This window comes from Sphaeramia orbicularis, chromosome 12 (assembly GCF_902148855.1).
Source record: "Sphaeramia orbicularis chromosome 12, fSphaOr1.1, whole genome shotgun sequence".
In the NCBI taxonomy this organism is placed as follows: Eukaryota; Metazoa; Chordata; class Actinopteri; order Kurtiformes; family Apogonidae; genus Sphaeramia; species Sphaeramia orbicularis.
Window position 1 is genome coordinate 22,118,601 of NC_043968.1, and position 19,374 is coordinate 22,137,974.

Sequence of the window (19,374 nt, forward strand, 5' to 3'; positions counted from 1 at the left end):
TATAACATGTGAGGCTAAACAATAAAGGTAAACAGGCACTAAATATTTGTAAAGCAAACAATCATTGTTGCCTTTTTATTATAATGTATTATAACAGCCTAATGCTTTACAAACTGTTTAGAAATCTGATTACTAACCTGATTATTCTGTATAACTTTTATACATTCAGTATAAGGTTGGTCTTAGTTAAGTTGCACTGAAAAATCCATCCCTCAACCAAAAAGACCATAACTTTTGTCCTCAAGGTCCATGCATCACATTATCTATCTATGTTCCACACCGAGGCTATGTGACACATCTGTTGATACCTTCAGTATCTCCTGGTGGTTCTCGGAGGCGTAGAGCCTGCCGTCTCGCACTATGTCCTCTATCAGTTGCTGGTAGTCCTCTAGAAAACAGCAGGGTGCAATGATGATACATCAGGGAGTAAAGCAGCTTTAGAACAGCACAGATTCTAGGCATGTTGACTGAGGGAAGGTGGCAGACTGCTGCTGAAGATGTCTGGACTGACTCACCGTCATAGGTGACATATGGAACCTGGAAGCCTTTGCCGCTGTTTCCCTCATTGGACTTAAACTGGATCCAGAGCTTGCGGGAGCGAGAGGTGAAGGCGATCGGCCGTTCGTAGGTCTGACATGTCTCGTAGGTAGTGATGGAGGTGGGCTGTGCTGGAGAAGGACACAAACACTAGTTAATATAGTGTGTGTAGCATTCAGCGAGTTTAGATCTACTACAGCTGAATAAAATATCAGTTGTATCAGTAGCCCCATTCTTGCATGACTCATTGACATTAGTAATCATGCACAATCTTACGGAAAACACAGTGCTTGTCCATTTTTAAAATGACTTTATACGAGTCTCTAATTTGCAGAATATCAAAATGCAGGGAATGCATCTGTGTGATTCATTGATATTTAAATGAAAATGAAATGAGCTGAATTCAAGCCTCTCAGTACCGCTTTTCCTCATGACCAGCACGTCTCCACACTCATCCTCAATGGGGAGGAAGATCTCTGGTACTACGATGAGGATCCGTCTCTTGTGTGGTGGGTTGATGGTCCACACACAGTCCACGTTAGATGGGTAATCTCCAGGGTAGTTCGGAGACTCTATGTAGCCTGTGTACTCTCCAAGCTCTCCTCCACACAGCTGGTCTGACGACAAAATAATAGAAACACCTTTAGTTCAGTGCACTTCTAAACAACAGCAGCCTGGAATTTAATAACAGTTACAGCTCAGTGTAAATATTGAGCAGCCATACTTTTGCAATGGGACACGTTTGTGGCACCGTCGAAATCAGTGGTGGTGTTCCCAGGGCAGGTGATGCAGTAGTTCTGCCCAAACTCAGACTGGTACGTCCCTGCTGGGCAGCGGATACAGCGGTGGGTGCTGGAGTTGTAGTAATGTCCGGGAGCACAGTGCACTGAGGAGGAGGAGCAGGGACAGTATGAAGTCAGTGAAGATAAAACTGGGAAGAGCAGGCTGTATACATGATGCATCACACAGCTGTCATAGCTTTCATGAATTACAAAGCACGCATACAAACACACCACTAAACCCTGTGTAGATGACTTTATGATCTCGTTCACATCTGCACACTGATGTACTGCAGCATTAACACTGACACTGCTGATAAATGACTTGTGTAGCAAATGTTCAATTAGCAAAGAAGTTCAATTACCATAAACTGTTTGGAAACCCGCACAAGAAGAATGTCAACCTTTAAAGATGGATAGACAATTCCAAACATTGACTGTACACTTGCTGGGAGTGGTTTTGTATTTTTACTGCCATAATGCAGTGGTTTAACAAAACGCTAGCATAATGGCAAGTTCAGCAAATTGGCTTCTAGACTGGAGAAAATATAATGGTGCACCTCACATAAACATCTGTTGTTTTGGCTGTTGCAACAAATGCAACGTGTTTTATTAGATAGTATACAGAGAAGTTGTGCAACAGTAGCCAGAGCTCAGTGTCTCACATGAACTGATGAACAGATGATGGTAGTGTGAAAAGTTCATCATTTATGTGATCAATTAATGCCAGATCAGAGAAAGTCGGTGAGTTACAGTGACTGTCAGCCAGTTCAAAGCCACAATCATGCAGTCTCATCAATTCATTCACCCCTCATCACAGTCAAGCTATGAACTTCTACGCCTACACTTGTACAAAAAACCCTCACCTTTGGCCTCACAGTCCCTGAAGGAGACTGATCCTTCATACTTGGTCATGAGCCCCCCACCACAGGGGAAGCAGAGAACTCGGCCTGGTTCTGGCTGGTAGGAGCCCAGCGGACACACCTGACATGGACGGAATCCATCAGCAGAGAAATGACCTGCCGGACACTGACCTGAAAGCGAGACATAGGGAAAATCTCATTATTGTTTTTGTCTCCTCTGCCTGGATATCCATGTCTGTATGTGTAACTCTGTGGATAGGATTAGAGGATAAACATTCATATACAGGGGTTGAACAAAATAATGGAAACACCTTCACCTCAAGATGATAATACCCCAATCCATACAGCTAGAATTGTTAAAGAATGGCATGAGGAACATTCTAATGAAGTTGAGCATCTCGTATGGCTGGCACAGTCCCCAGACCTCAACATTATTGAGCATTTATGGTCAGTTTTAGAGATTCAAGTAAGACGTCAATTTCCACCGCCATTGTCTCTAAAAGAGTTGGAGGGTATTCTAACTGAAGAATGGCTTAAAATTCCTTTGGAAACAATTCACAAGTTGTATGAATCAATACCTCGGAGAATTGAGGCTGTAATTGCCGCAAAAGGCGGACCTACACCATATTAAATTATATTTTGTTGATTTTTTAAGGTGTTTCCATTATTTTGTCCAACCCCTGTACGTACATCCTGTATGAATGTAACAGCGGTCTTTGGTGCTCTCTTGTGGATGTGGCTCAGATTCACAGTTCCTTAAATGTCCACAGGGTGGTGCCAACATTCAGTATTTACTAGTACATAAATCTCATCTAAGAGTGCCTTTCAGGTTTTTCTCATCGTACATCTGTGTACAGTATACCGTTTAAATGATTCACTTTATAGATTCTCATAATGCTTTGGTTTTACTTGTTTTTTAATTAAATAGTTATGGTTCAAAATACTTTTAATTTGCTATTAATGGCTTTAATCGTTTTAAATTATTCTAGTTTATTATTTGTATTTCCAGTTTTTCATTCCTCGTTGTCTGATGAAGGTGCAGGATATGGGCAATTCTTCTTTTAAATGTGTTATGTGAACATGACCTCACTTGATTATTACTAAAGCATTCACTTTAATATTAACCATGGAAAATGAAATGTTCCTTGTTTCAGCCATCAGAAATTGCCAACATTTATTTGGCCAGTAAAAAGAAAATGAGACCAAGTCTCTGCAGCAGATCAGCAGCCAGGACAGAGGAGTCAGCTCTGTTTCATTTAGACACAATGTGGGCCTGCCCCCTCTTTTCAGATGTCTTCTGTTTAATGTGACTGAGCTTTCTGGTGTGCTCTGTGGTGACGTACCTCCGCACTGTGATACATTCTTGGCGCCTGCGATGCCCTGTCCTTCAGTGCTTGGACACGGCTCACAGGACAGCTGGCCCACTGTGTCCTGGTATGTACCCGGAGGACACTGGACACACTGCTCCTGCTCCCCACTGTAGAACGTCCCCACACCACAACTCACTGAGGACCAAGACACAGGTGAGTACTTGCTCCTTATTAGAGGACACTAATGCATCATTCCAGTAGGCAGTAAAACACACTTACCACACTTTCCATCTCTGAGGACTTGTCCTGTACTGCAGGCCTCTGCACCCTCTGGCACCCTGGATGGTTTCTGGGCCACCTCGTACTCTGTCCCAGAGAACTGGATGTAGAACTGCTGCTTGTTGATGGACTTTCTGAGTGTACGCATGGCGCTCTGCAGCTTCTGCTTCATCCTCTCCCTCACACAGTCCACATTGCAGGAGTCTGACATGAAAATTGGTGTTCATCATAATTACTCACACCCTCCAATACACTTTCTATAACTTTAAATGTTAAAAATCTATCCATCCAATCTAATTCCAATCTATTGGAATGTAACATATATATGGTATACAGTAATGCAATTAAATTGTAGACTTTATACATGTGGAGAACATCTCACCTGAGGCTTCCTCCTCCTTCATCTCCATCTCAAACTCTGCTGTAATGTGAGAAACCTCTTTTGAAGGAGATTTACGTCCTCGCCTGCGTTTCTTGGATGAGTCACACTTCAAGTTGACAAAGGTTACCTGACAGTCGTCAGTGCAGGGGAACTGGCCTCCTTCAGGTGGAAAAACACAGAAATAAAGTGGTAACGGCTGAAGAGAGACTGATGAGGAGAGACTCAATTAAGACTTCATTACTTAACCCATAAAGACCCAAACAGCCACTGGCGACCAAAACCAACTACTGATTTAAAACGTTTAGTACCTGTTGATCCACTAATCCTATCAATACTTGTAAATAATTGGTGTGGAATGCAGTTTGTCATCTTTTCATGGTCATCAGATATGACCCATACGGACGTTCAGAGGCTCAGTAGTGAATGTGGAAACACCGTCATCTTCTACAACATTGATTTACCAGTAAAACCCATGGAGTAGGCTTGATGACAGTAAATGGACACACTTGTTCTATGTTCAGTTAATGGTAGATTTTACTGAAAAAGTCACTATTTCTTCAGTTTTCTTGGTTTCTGATAAATAATACATGATTTACATGGAAAAAACTCAAACTAAAGAGAACAAATTTACAATAAATCACTTAAGAAAGGGAAAATATAGGGAAAACATAATTTGGGAACTGCCACAAAAGAAGCACTGTGTCTTTATGGGTTGATAAATGGCTGTGTGTGTCTGATCCACGACAGCTCTCTCTTACCCTGGAGATTCTGCCTCGATGAGTCTCTGTGCTTCTCCTTGTTACGGGGTCTCAGGTGACACTTTGCATCTTTAATCTTAAACCTGGCCTTCTGTTTGATGGGTGGGGCCAGCGTGTCTTTAATCACACACAACACAAAGATGCAGAGATCCATCAAACATCAAACCATAATTCTGTACTAGAACTTCTTACATTTGCCATGTTTTGTGGTCCCATAGTAAAGAACTGAACTTTGGTCTTCATACAGGGTTCCTATAGGTTTCTACAAGTTAAATTTAAGACTTTTTAAGACCTTTTAAAACTACTTAGAACAGAATTTAATGCCCATTTCACAGCCTATTTCACAGCCATACTGGCAAAAATTCGTGACTCCTACAATTTAAGAAAATGTATTTATTTACTCCAATGCCTTGGTTCCCACCGTTCCAAGTCATTTCCCACCAGGGGCTGCAAAATTAGTGATAATTGGTTCCTATTTTCAATATAAATTGTTGGGTTGGAACGGGTGGAACTGAGTCGACTAATGTTACATGCAGGTTTGACATTTCCTTGACACATTTAAACACAATACAGCAAACAAGTTTATGGCAACATAACTAAAGACCTACCGTATCAAATTTAATACCTTTGAAAGACCCTGTAAGGTATTAAATGCAGATTTATAAATTCAGGCCTTTTAAAGACCCTGCGGGGACCCCGTCATCGCTTGCACAATAGTGTATTTTTTATATACTTTTTTGATACGTGGTTTAGTAGAGATTTCCTTAAGATGCCAGCTGTATAATATTAAGATATGTTAGTGTATGCATGTATATAACTTCCATTTTTAGTTCAGTTTAGTTGACTTATCATCTCAATCTCACTTTATCATCTCAAGTGGGCTAGAAAGACCTCACAGACCTACAGGTGTCTCACATACAGCTCTGGAAAAAATTAAGAGACCATTGCAATTACCTCTGAAATCAGCATGTGTGCATGTATGACAGCCATTCCATTCCTGTGTCTGTTGAATTCCCACACAAGCAAACCTTATTCTTCTTAATAAACACCTGATCCATATCTTACTTAAGAAGGAGAAGTATAAACACTACTACTGTGGCCATCACTATCTTCTTACAAGAGGCAAAAACAGTACTATTAGTACTGCAAAAGTAATTGGAATTAAAAAAAAAACTATTGAAAACTACTGGACTTCTGCTCTGACAGTGTTCCCAAAGTCTGAAGACTGGTTTTTCTATCAGGACAATGCTCCTGGCCTCAGCTAGGTCAAAGAAGGTGTGGATGAAGGACCAGCAGATGAAGACCCTGTCATGACCAGCCCAATCTGCAGACCTGAACCCACTTTGAAAACTTCTGGAATATAATCAAGAGGAAGATGGATGGTCACAAACCATTAAACATTGCTGAGCTTGAATTGCAATGCCAGGAGCTGCATAAAGTCATCCAACAGCAATGGAAGAGAGAAAGCTGTCACTGAAAAGGGTTATTCCACCAATTATTGATGTCTGAACTTTTCCCAAGTCACAACATTAGTATTGTGTTCAGAAATCAGTATGAACTGGTTTTCTTGCGTTATTTGAGGTCTGAAAACACCTGCATTTTTTTTTTTACTATGGCCATGTGTCATGCTCTGCAAATACATGCCCTAAATGACAATATTTTTATTTGAAATTTGGGAGAAATGTTGTTGGTAGTTTAGAGAATAAAACAAAAATGTTCATTTTACTCAAACACATACTTATAAATGGTAAAATCAGGGGAAGTGATAATTTTGCAATGGTCTCTTATTTTTTCTTCAGTGCTGTAGGTGGTAAAGCAAAGTAACACAAGGTACTGGAACTGAAACCCAGCTGTGTCACAAAGGTGAGAAGAGCTGGCCTAAATAAGCGCTGTGTTTCCCCTCATGCTTTGCCTACTGTACCGGCACAGGATGGTAAGGCAGTAGTGGCATTCCTCTTCTGAGGAGCTTTACCCGGCTGGACGGGCACACCGCAGCTCAGTGTGTAGCTGTTCTCAGAGTCTGTAACACACACACACACACACACATAGACACAAACAGAGGGATATTACTAAGGGAGGAGAAATCAAACATGATGATGATAGCTGAGGGAGGTTGAGAGTTTTGATTTCGTCTGAAGAACTGTGTGACCGGGACCTTCTGTTCCACCTAACATCTGATTTGTATGTGTGTGGATGGGTATGGAAGCATGTGTGTTTAACTTGGCTACGACACAGTTGTGAGGACTAGAAAGAGTTTTATAAATGTGCTGTGACCTTACTATCAGCTTGTGTTTAGGAGCGAGACAGTGGTCCCGGAGGAAAATCAGCTGCCATGTGACCTAAACCCTGATTGAGAAATTAAAGCCAGAGTGAAAGATCTATGAATCCTGTCTTTCTATCTGGATGAACACACACAAGGACGCATTTCAAGTAAGAAATGAGGGATGAAGTCTTCAGAGGTCATAAAAGCAGTTGATTAAATAAGAGCCCTGACTGCATTCAGCCACAGGAATTTACATGGCTCTCTCCCCCTAAAATTAAGACACACTCCAAAAAGATAGAAAAACAAATATTTCACTTCTTGCCTCAGAGCTATCCATCATTCTCACACGGCAGCCGCCAAGTCAAACGGAGTGAGGGCCACAGTATGGAAAATATGGCATGATCAAAGAATGTAATCGATTTACAGATGTGTGTTAAGTACTATCGCAGGAGGAGAGGCCGGATGCCCGCCAAAGTATCGGGACGTATGAAGCCAAGAAAGTCTCACGAGTGAAAAACACATGAGTCTGAATGGAGAGCCCCCCGAGGAGTCGACAAATACAGCAATAAAAAGTATGAGAGCCTTCATCAAGCAACAGTGGCATCAAAAAACCAGGTGCAAGAGCTGTGACTAATAACTGTTACCACCAGAGGGCAGCAATGCCTACTACATATAACTACACTGACTTGTGTTAGTGACTTATTGCATCAATGTCAGTCCTGATTAACTCTCTTAGATTTAAACAATAAAATTACGATACAATATAATACATGTATGGTTACTTACTAGGTAACAGGAAAAACATTTGTTTGTGAACATAGTAGTGCATCATTAATCCTCAAAGACACTGATTCATTTCTATATTTGGTGAAAAATTAATCAATATAATTTCCAAATTGTAGGTATATTCTGTTATATTGTGCTCAAATTAACTTCTCAAACAAGTATATGCATATGCACCTGCAAGGAAGAGGGCGTTGGAGGGGCAGGATAAGGAGCAGACCTCTGCCCCTCCGCTCTTGGTGCAAGTCAGCTGGGCTCTGGGCGCGGGCTTCCCATTCGGCAGACATTTCACCGCCTCTGAGGAACACACAGAGTCACATCACCATGACAACCACCTGGACACACACATACACACACGCATGTGTTCAGGAGGATCCACCATTCTGACAAACACAGACATACACACAGAGTTGGTGTTTACCGATGCAGTCCTTCTTGTTCCAGTGGAGTTTCTGTCCAGGTGGACACAGACACTCGTAGCTGCCCTGGGTGTTAATGCATCCGTACTCACAGCTCCCATTGTTGATGCTGCACTCATCAATGTCTGAAGCACAACCACAGAGAAACTTACAATCAGCGTGTGTGCAAATTTGTTCTGTTACAAGGAAGACAGAAGCTCTGGATTATAGGCCTAAGAGATGTTCTGACAACACAAATAGAGATTTTAAAATCAGTGAAACTCTTGTTTGTAGATGAATTATAAATTACAGATAAGGCGTCAGAGGTTTAAATCTGTAAATACCTTTATCCGATGGATTAGCCATCTGAAGATGGTTTTAATAGCTGTTTAATGGCAGCTGACAAGAGTATTTTTTGCTAAGTTGCTAAAGCTTTTAAAAATGTTCTTCATAAGACAGTTAAATATAAATGTATAAAACATTTACATAGATCTAAATATGACAGTGATAATTAAGGAATTATTTGTTGCTTATTTCCAATGCACCTTTCCTTCTCAGCTCAATGCTAAGATTGACTGCAGTGCGCCAGTTGCTAAGAAATGTAGGAATACCTTTGTAAAATAAAATAATTTGCATCTTTGTGCTAAGGAAAGATAAAGTCTACGAAGAAGTTTAATGGAAAAAGAATGAGAGCATATGATGCAAACTCAATGCACAGGGACATGCACCTTTACATTGTATATTTTCTGTCAGAATACACACATGGCTCCAAGTATCACTTGCATAAGTTCACCTACATGCAGAATATATTGTATAATTCTGACTTGAGTTATGGCAGTGTTGGAGTGAGGCAGCAGATACACCCTCGAGCTGCAGCCTTAACTCCTAATGGTGCCACCACCACTCCATCAATGACATTAGTCCAGAATCACAACAGTCACAGCTACTACAGATATAACCGACTTGGCAACACCCACAAACAAGCAGGCCAACCAACACACAATGAGAACATTCACACAGCCAAGGATGCAGAAACACAATCACACATCACACACAAATAGTGACAGGAAAACTTATTCAGGCGAACTGAGGTGTGACAGTCTGCATGTGCTCAGTGACCCTTTGTACACAACCACACATTTGATCTACTTTCTCACACACAAATGACCAACTTCAGTTCACTGTTATTTCATTTATAATGTGCAGCAGCAAACACTCACCTCCACAGTGAGTGAGGCCATATAGGATGTATCCTTTGTTGCACAAGCACTCAAAGCTGCCGGGGTAGTTGATGCAGGTGTGGTCGCAGGTTCTCTCGAAGGAGCACTCATCAATGTCTGAGGGAAATCAGATATACATGGGAAATGTTACATATTATTTATATGTTCTGTAATTAGCTGGTACTCCTGCAACCCTCATAAGGACTACGCAGTTTGGGAAATGGATGGATGGATGGATGTTCTAACTGCAATGAAGGAATTGAAAACAAAAAGGGACAACGATTGGATGATCACCACTGTTCTGTCCATAAATAATGTAGTGACAGTGTTCCACCACTGACTCTATGGTGACACAAAGTTAATAGTGTGGGAGCTCTCACATTCATATCCAATAAATAACCAGGACAGTGACATAATATACTTTTATAATTAAATAAAGTAGTATTTCACATTGAATATCAGGCATTGCTGTATCAGTCCAGAAATTATGCAGTGGCTGTCCTGTTGACAGTGCACACAAGGTCATTTTACAACATTAACTATATGTATATATATATATATATATATATATATATATATATATATATATATATATATATATATATATATATATAGTTAATGTGGTAGATCACCACATATGTGGTGTAATAACAACCCTCCCTCCATTCCATCTAATGTTGTATATATATATATATATATATATATATATATATATTCAAATCCATATAAATATGGATTTGAATATATATATATATATATATATATATATATATATATATATATATATATATATATATATATATATATATATATATATACATATATATTTCTATATTTATAACCATTGCACTACATACCAAAGCATATTTGCACTCTCCTTTTTTAAACACTTTTTTCTTTTATTCAAATTTATATGACTGTTTTACATGAATGTGTATGTCTATGTGTATGTTTCTATGCTGCTGTTAACACTGTGAATTTCCCCATTGTGGGATCAATAAAGGAATATCTTATCTTATCTTATGTTATCTTATCTTATATATAAATTTATACATATATATATATATATAAATATATATATAAATATATATATATATATATATATATATATATATATATATATATATATATATATAAATATATACATATATACATATATATATATATATATATATATATATATATATATATATATATATATATATATATATATATATATATATATATATACATATATATATATATATATATATATAAAACTTGGCTATAACTTGGTTCCATCATGGTTCAAATGAGTCTAATGAGCGCACAGTGAGGTTTTGTCCTTCTACACTGATAAAAGAAAATGTCAGTGTGATGAGTGGTTTATAGAAGTTGCACTCTTAATAAGTCATTTATGGACAGGCACAGATTGCACACAAGGACTAAAGAATCCATCACATTAATCACAGTGGACATTATAGTAAACAAATACATGACTTGCTCGCAAAACTAGGACAAGAGCTCATTCTAATAAACCAACCTGGAAAACCTTCACCGGACTGAGGTTGAGACAGCTCACATTCACCGTTACGTCAATGTCTGTGTGTGTATGAGTGTGCACGCCTGTCTGTGCATGTGTTTATGTATACTTGTCCTGCACCAAATATTATTAACCTATCAGGAATGGAGGCCAGCCTTTCAAGCTCACCTGGTTTATTTCAGTCTGTTCCACAGGGCTTTACAGGGGCTAAAAATACGACATGTTATAATGGAGTTTGTCATGTGGAGGAAGTTGTTAAGGCCTGGATGTTGGCTGGGTAAATACTCCAGGCAACTGTCCATGAGAGGACTTTGGAATAGCTTGCCTGTTTCAAAGTAGCCCTGAAGTAGCTTAGTTTACATAAACTGAGCCGGGCACACAGAAGCTGCCTACAGCTGTTTAATGTAAAAGGAAGGTATATAAAATAAATGTTGGTTCCTGGTTTGGTTTATGTGCATTTTTTTCTGTATGAGACACACCCGCTGTCATGAACAAGTGTTTTGCCAGTAATCACTGACATCTATCTAAAAACTGACAACATTCCCCATATTTATCTTTCTGCGCTTCTAAACATTTAGATGAGAAGGAGTCATTCGCAGAAACTGCTTATGCAACCACAGCAAATGATGAATCTTTCTGCCTAGGTTTCTTACCCAATTCTGGCAGATGCTCTAACACTGGCATGTGGTGTATGACCAGGAGCTTTTTCTGTGGAAAAGTTCCCTTGCACACAAACAGCCAACAAATAAAACACTGTATTTAATATGAAGGTTATGCTGAAGCTCAGCAGGCCAGATGTCAGTGGACAGGACAAACCTGGCAGCTATCTGCTGGCACAGTAAAATGGCAAAGGTGTGTCAGAATAAGGCACTGATGCTGTGATGTGGCTAAAAGCACTCAATACCACATCATTAAAGCAGAACTACTGATATACAACATGTACTCACTTTTTGGTGATTTTGGACCTGGAATAGAAGCACCTCAGGGTTTTGTTATTGATAAAAAAATCTTTTGTGTTTGTCTGCTCTCCTGTCTTGCTTGCCGGTACTTGTAACAAGGAATCTGCCTTTGGTCATACAAACATAACCACTGATTACAAAGATGCTTCTGCATGCACACTACACACCCAGCCCAGGAAACTTGGTACACTGCAGCAACAAGATGTAGATTGTTTTGACTTTTCCCACAAATTTGCATGCATTAGCAGATTTTCATATTAACACATTCTCAGCTAAAGGCATGGTCCTGCATTCATGAACATACCTGCACGGAATCAGCTGGGACATCAATAGTAAAGTACTATCTTACCACAGAGAATAGAGCCTAAAATATGGATCTTATATTTTACTTGCACAAACACTAATGCCCTGTGAGATTCACAGGATCCCCGGACTAGACAAAGAGATCAGATTGATATTGATTTTCTCATCTGAGTTCTGCAAGGATGCAAGCTTGCTCCAAAGCTTGAATTTATTGACATACAAATATCAATGTCCCAATCATTTAAGACATGTATTTTTTATGTGCATCATTAAACTGTTAGTCATACACCGAGTATGAGTTTGACTTTTATCAGGGAAATCTTCAAGATAGTCTTCAGTAGAGTCAAATGTTGCGACTGAGCTTGTGTAGACTTGATGTTCACTGTGGTCGGCAGCTGTCTGTCACTAACCTTGGCATGTCCGTTCATCTGTGAGCAGCTTGTGGCCTTTCTGGCAGCTGCATTCAAAGGAGCCAACTGTGTTACGGCAGAAGTGATCACAGCCACCGTTGTTCTCCTGGCACTCATCAATGTCTGGGTGGAGAAAATGAAAAAAAGCCATCAATCAGAGGACCAGTAAAAGTGCAAACAGATCAGTGGTTGGTTACATTATTTTAAACATGGTGCCAACACTGTGGTGAGAAGAACACTCAACTACCCTCGTGTAAAAACACATGTTGCCATTACACAGTACAAAATATTCTTATGAGACAACCTGCCTTTCGTTTGTGATGTTGTTAATGTGCACATTACTGTAGTTCTTCACAGTTCTTTATTTTCTGCTCAATCCAAACAAGCTGCAATCTTTTTTGCATATAGTGATATACCTGCAGTTTGGCTCAGTCTCTGGAGTTTTAATTTGGGGCTTGTTCATTGAAGTCTAACTGACATCCCATGATACACTACTCACCTGGAACTAATGTGGCTATAGCTGCTGGGAGAGAGAGTGGGCAGCCAGAGTCTAGAGGGGAGACATGACTAAGACACAAGAGTCTGCCATAAGTGATCTTAACCTTATAGACAGAACACTCTTGGTAAAGTTAGACACTAAGGCAATCATTTCTTTAAATGACCAGTGACTGGTCAATTGAGGTGACATAGACAGCGCCAAAGTTTTGCAAAGCTTTTAATTTTGTTTGACTGTGAAAAGATAATTCCACATTTGTTTGTGGTTTCCAGATTTCCAGACAGGCAAGAAAAGAAAAGACAAAAGGTGATGACTACCTTTTTCAGACATGTCTTAGAGGAAAAATATAAGGTATACATTTTTAAATGCACAAATATGAGCAACACATGTAAAAAAAAAAAAAAAAAATCTTTTGAGGTACCATAGCACTAAGTTGGATTTAGAAAAATAAATAAGAGAAGGGAAAGAGAAACAGCAGATATCTGTTTCACTCAAAATCAAAGAAGAGTACTTTTACCTCCACCAAGAAGGTTATGTTTTTGCCTATGTTGGTTTGTCTGTCTGTTTGTCGGACTGTCTGTCTGTGTGCAAGATAACTAAAAAAGTTATGGACAGATTTGGATGAAAATTTCAGGAAATGTTGATACTGGCACAAGGAACAAATGATTAAATTTTGGTGGTGATTGGGAGGAGGGTGCAAAGGGGGCCCACTGATCTGCCTTGGCGGAGGTCTGCGCTCTCCGAGTGCTTCTAGTTTATATATAAGTCAATAAAAATCACATGTCCAAATTCTTGTCCACTCATTCATCTAATTAATCTCCAATTTGTAACTGTTCTGATGATATATTATGAATATATGAACCATGTACCATGTAAAAATAAAAGACAACATCAGTCAGGTTGTTATTGTTATACAGAAAGTATGAAAAAGGCTTGTGGTCCTGGGAGAAACTGACGTGATGAATCCATGTGAAATAAAATCTGGACACCTGAGCTGCAGTGCAGGTGGGGTGCAGAGATTCAGAACCACTAATACTGAAATAATAAGGTGAATGCAGTCGCCCTCAAGGTACAACATTTGGTGCCAACTACAAACCTCTTGGCAGATCTGATTTCACACCAGTCCAACTTTATTTCCTTGCTTCACTGTCCTCATTTGAACTCTAACTGTAGACTAAGTTCACTTTTTAAACAATGTGTAAAAGCTTATTCTTAGCATATAATAATTAGAATGTGACTCAATACAGAACATCTAGTTCATGGAAGACTTCCATGTACTGTACCGGCTGTTTCTATGGAAAGGGAGTAGAGAAGAAGAATGTGAAGGAAAGTTAAGGGAGAGCTGTAAAGAGGAACAGGTAGAAGGACAAGGAAAAGGAGGAGGAGGAGAGGAGGAGGGAGAGGGGACAATAGTCTGGCAGATTACACAGGCTAAGCCTTTTTTGATTGGTGCCTTAAATGATGAAAACTGTGAAGGATTAACACTTAAGCCCTTGAGCCAAGGAATAAGTCGAGCAAGACACCACAGAGAAATTGAAGAGGCAGGAAGGGAGGAGAAAAGGTGGAGGAAAGGAGAAGATGAGGAGAAAGGTGGGAAAAAGACAGATGGGTTGAAGAAAATCTGCAAAAAAAATAAAAAAATAAAAAAAATAAAGGGGTTGGAAGAAGGAAGAACTGTAGAAAAGAAGAAAAGATGAAGAAATGGCATATGAAGTTACAAACAGGTAATGAGGGGATACAACCACATCCATATTTAAACCAACAGGACTATGACACCAGATGAACTTTTCTCACAATGCTACAAAAACAATACCGTGTCATAGTTTAACTTGTAATTTGCTTTATAAGAATCTCTTGAAGTCCATTGTAAAATGGGCTTCATGCTATTTACAGATTTTATTTTCAATGTTATGTTTCCATGACCCTTACAACACTTCAATCCTGTGTTCTGTGAATTCGTAAAAAAAAAAAAAAAAAATTATAATGTGATGTCAATGTTGGGCGTCTAACAATCTAATAAAGATAAAGCTATTAATAACCTAATAAATGTATATATTTTTTTTACTTATGCTTAGAAGTTACATTGACTAAACTAAGCTCATTTCACTGAATAAAGAAAATCTTATGGACCTTGCATTTCATTCACGTTCCATCTAGTGGTGAGGTACATGGACATACTGCTGCTACTATGACTTTAATGTCTTGAGAGAGCATGATGTAAAAATAAGTTTGTTTGCCTAACTTGGAATCAAATGTTGAGCCTTTCTCTGATTTTTTTTTTTTTTTAATGTGCAGGAAGAAAGATTCGAAGCGTGAGTATAGCACGTGATGGCTTATCCAGTTTAAGCAGTCTGGTTAAATTTATGGAAATATTGTGGTTTGTAATTAAGTAAGCATGTTGTGTCTTGTTCTTCAAATTACAATAAACTTACATCAACAACACAACCTTTTAATTGAGTTCACGTTCCAAGCTCCACAGACATAACCACAAAAAATGAAACAAAATGTTTCAGTTGCTACATGGACATTGCAGTGCAAGGCAGTATCTGTCGACAAAAAATAAATGACAGTGAACTTTTCAAATATGCAGCACCCTTAGTATTAACATTTTTGTGCATAATTCTCACAGCTTTTTAAATGTCAAATTAAGCAGAAAAAAGTACAAATGAAGACCGGTAACTCCTGAAGAAGTCCATTCCTTACAGGGAAAAAAAAAGAACAAAACAGAAATTTTCTGAATCTCTGTGCCATATATTTAACACAAAAATGATTTACAAAATGATTCAAATGATGTAGGAAAAATGCATTACAGGTCCACACATCCTATTTACAATAAGGTAAAGCACACACAACTTTGCAAAGTTAAACAATGAGAATGAGGATGCTGTATTATGTACTTTGATCCATTCAAACATGTTTAAAATCCAGGTCAAGGGGAGGTGGAGAGAGTGTGGAGAGTCCCAACCAACTCTTTTTCGTGATAGGAGCCCTTATAAGTCAGCCACTGTGTTTTTCCATCAGGGCACACTAAGGCCTCCCTGGCCTGATCCTCTTCCTCTGTATCCTCAGGGAGCTTCTGCTGAATGAACTCTTCATCTAAATATGGAGCTGAGACAGGAATCCACAACGAGCTGGCTGCACGCCACAGTAAAAATGTAGTAAAGTGTGTGTCCCGCTGTGCCCTGTCAGCGGCCTTTTAAAGGGATTGTCCCTCCATCTGGCACAACTAAAACGGATTTCCCCATGGCTCCTGGTAACAGAATGAGGCTCTGGGTTTTAAAGGAAAGCAAAACAGGTAAATGCACACTGGCACACTTCAGTGTTGTCATGCCAGGAGAGGTGCATTTAGAATCATTGGGTGCTTTCAGTTTCTTTTTGTTCTACACTCCTTGTCAGTAGCAACTCCTCTCCTTCTGTCTTCCTTATTGACTTTTTTTTTTTAACAATCTTATTAGGGTTTTCATATCTCATACTGTTACTTCAAGCCTGCAGTTCTGGCTGCAACAAAAGGATTTCATACCAATCACAGCCGTTTGATTGGTCTTCTCTGGACATGTTTAGGGCTGATCTATATCTGTGAAACCAACCAGTTCCAAGTTTCCCTCGCCACAATACTTCCCAACCTTGAAATGAAAAGATTTTCAATGAGGGAAAATGAAATGATTATCATTTCCTTAATGAGGTAGATTGCCAAATTAACAAAAAATTAATGCATAGAACCTCCCTGAGGAAAAGAGTTACAGAGAGGAGATCTGCATTCTGCATCCAATCAAGCACGTTTTCAAATAAGACAAACACACAAACTGAGAAAAACACACATCATTCCTTAACATTCCCCCTCTGCCCACGTCGGCTCCGCTCTAATGCCTATGTAAAAACAGTGGATACCACCCTGGGTCTACCCAGTGCAGACAGACACAGCTTCGTAATTATTCTGGCAGCCACAAACACTGGCAGAACCACTGCATCTACCCACACTTAATGGCCACTCTGGGGACAGCTGAGCTTTATAATGGGGTATATAATTACATTTAATGGGGCTTAAATAAGCTTTGAGCTTAAATAAATACATTAAGCCTCTGCACATCTTGAAATGATAAAGTGTGAGTTTGGAGAGAAGAGAAAGACGACAGATAAAGGCAAGACAGCACAGGGGTTAAACAGAATTCTAAAGGAGCCAGAGTATTTTGCTTCAGTATGTACTATGTTCTTATTTAAACAATTATTATTTTAAACGCAACTGATTACCTTCTGATGACACAATTGTCAAGTCTTCCTTGCAACTTATTGTCTTGGAGAAAGTACAGACTGTCTGAATAAATAGAGATAAAATGCTTTGCAAGTGGTAAAAAATTTAAATCTGTTTATTGACATGAGCGTTCGCATACTAACATCTGGGTGGCCAGAGGCCTTCCTGCTGCAGCCATTTGTAATGAGGACACTCCTAATTAACACATGACAATGCACTGCACATGAACAGCACAGATGAATGAGGAGAAATGTTGAACCAAACAGACACATGGATGATGTTTTGTGTCTCACTTCAATGTTTCCTCTGCAAATGTCTCTCCCTGTGAGAGGAGTAATTTGTCACTTTCACTACATGTGATTTGATGAGGTTTGTACACACAAAGCCTTTCTCCTGGGATCCATCTCTGACATTTACTCAACACAATCAATATCTCTCTGGCCTTCAATCAATAGTTCCGTCCTTGGCCAGGTGCTGTGCCTCTGAATATCTCTGAGCTGTACCAGACTGGCTGACTGATCATCCACTACTGCCTGACACACATCGTACAGGTTTCAAAAAAGCTAAATGTTGTACTTTTCAGGGCTGTTTTAAAGCTACTTGGACATGGATTTAAGACCACTTTAACAACCAAAATAAAGATGTAGAATTGCTGGCAAACGCAGTGTATTTCCAATTGAACATAATTAATGAAAGTTGTGAGACTATAAAAAGAAAGTTTAAAAAATGTTACCAGGAAATAATTTAAGAACATGATGTTTAAGAATTTTTAATGAAAACATTAAACCACACTGTATTAACTCTGTTGTACACTCACACAATTATTGTAAAGAGGAGAGAACACTGAAAACTGCTACCATGGCTAATCTAATATACGTTTTTAAATGAAAATATCTGACATGCTTTGTTTTTGCAAGTCACACCACTCACTTGTTAATATTCAGAATTAATTTAAATGTATCTTTGCCTTAATTATTGGGGAAAAAAATCAGCTTCAGTGTGTCCATTTTATCTGGCGTCTGATCACATTTATGTCTCCAAAACTTTACAGACCTGTTAAGACACAGATGGTTTTGTAATCTACGGTAGGATTACTGTCAAGTCTGACATTAAGTCACGTCACATAAGTGTTTTTACTGGCATCTCACAATTCTGAAATTAAAATCTCACTGTGCCTCATTCATGGATGTTTTATTTTTCTCTTATGTAGAGAGCAAAAGAGAGAAAAAAAGATGAATCATGTACCTAGGTAGGATTCATGAAGACATATCTGTACTTACTCACATGAGTATGTTGATGAACTGAGTTTGATCTTAAAACGTGTGCACAGATAATCAGAGAGTTTACAATAAGCATCAGGAAATGCCCTGTAAAATCAGTACAACCAGACAATTACTATATGCAGGACACAGGCCAACAAGCCACAGAAATTTGACAGGTAGACTCAGGAAAAAAAAGACAGAATAAAGTTAAGAATATGCCACTAACAAGGGAAAGGAAAATATAAATGCATAATTCATACATTATAAAGTATTTGTGTCAAATTCCTAGTTTATTCATAAACTGCTGGAGCACAGTGGTTTAATGTGTTGCACAGTAATATCATTGTAATTTAACAGTTATGGGAGATAGCTGGACATGACAAATTTGGAGAAAATCATTCTTTGCAATTGTGAATTCAATACTGTGCAGAAAAAGTCATGTGTGACACTCATTCATCGATAACAAATATCTTATTAGCCTGTCTGCACTGGTTAAGAAAACATCTTCTGCTACTATGAGAGGCTAATTCTTGGTAACCTAAATGATAGGTTTCTACACAATGGAATTTCAACAGAATCTGTTGCTGGTTGAATGGTCACC

At 38.9% G+C, this 19,374-nt stretch overlaps 1 protein-coding gene across 1 annotated transcript in view; it reads right to left on the reverse strand.

The window, feature by feature from the left end:
• scube1 (signal peptide, CUB domain, EGF-like 1) overlaps positions 1–19,374 on the reverse strand; it is an 87,840-nt gene that overhangs the window by 4,685 nt on the left and 63,781 nt on the right. Inside the window, 14 exon segments of the mRNA XM_030149886.1 lie at positions 309–388; positions 516–668; positions 957–1,154; positions 1,262–1,423; positions 2,183–2,350; positions 3,523–3,684; positions 3,769–3,972; positions 4,151–4,309; positions 4,909–5,025; positions 6,830–6,928; positions 8,132–8,251; positions 8,376–8,498; positions 9,573–9,689; positions 12,767–12,889. Of these exon segments, the coding sequence (XP_030005746.1) occupies positions 309–388; positions 516–668; positions 957–1,154; positions 1,262–1,423; positions 2,183–2,350; positions 3,523–3,684; positions 3,769–3,972; positions 4,151–4,309; positions 4,909–5,025; positions 6,830–6,928; positions 8,132–8,251; positions 8,376–8,498; positions 9,573–9,689; positions 12,767–12,889 (1,985 nt within the window).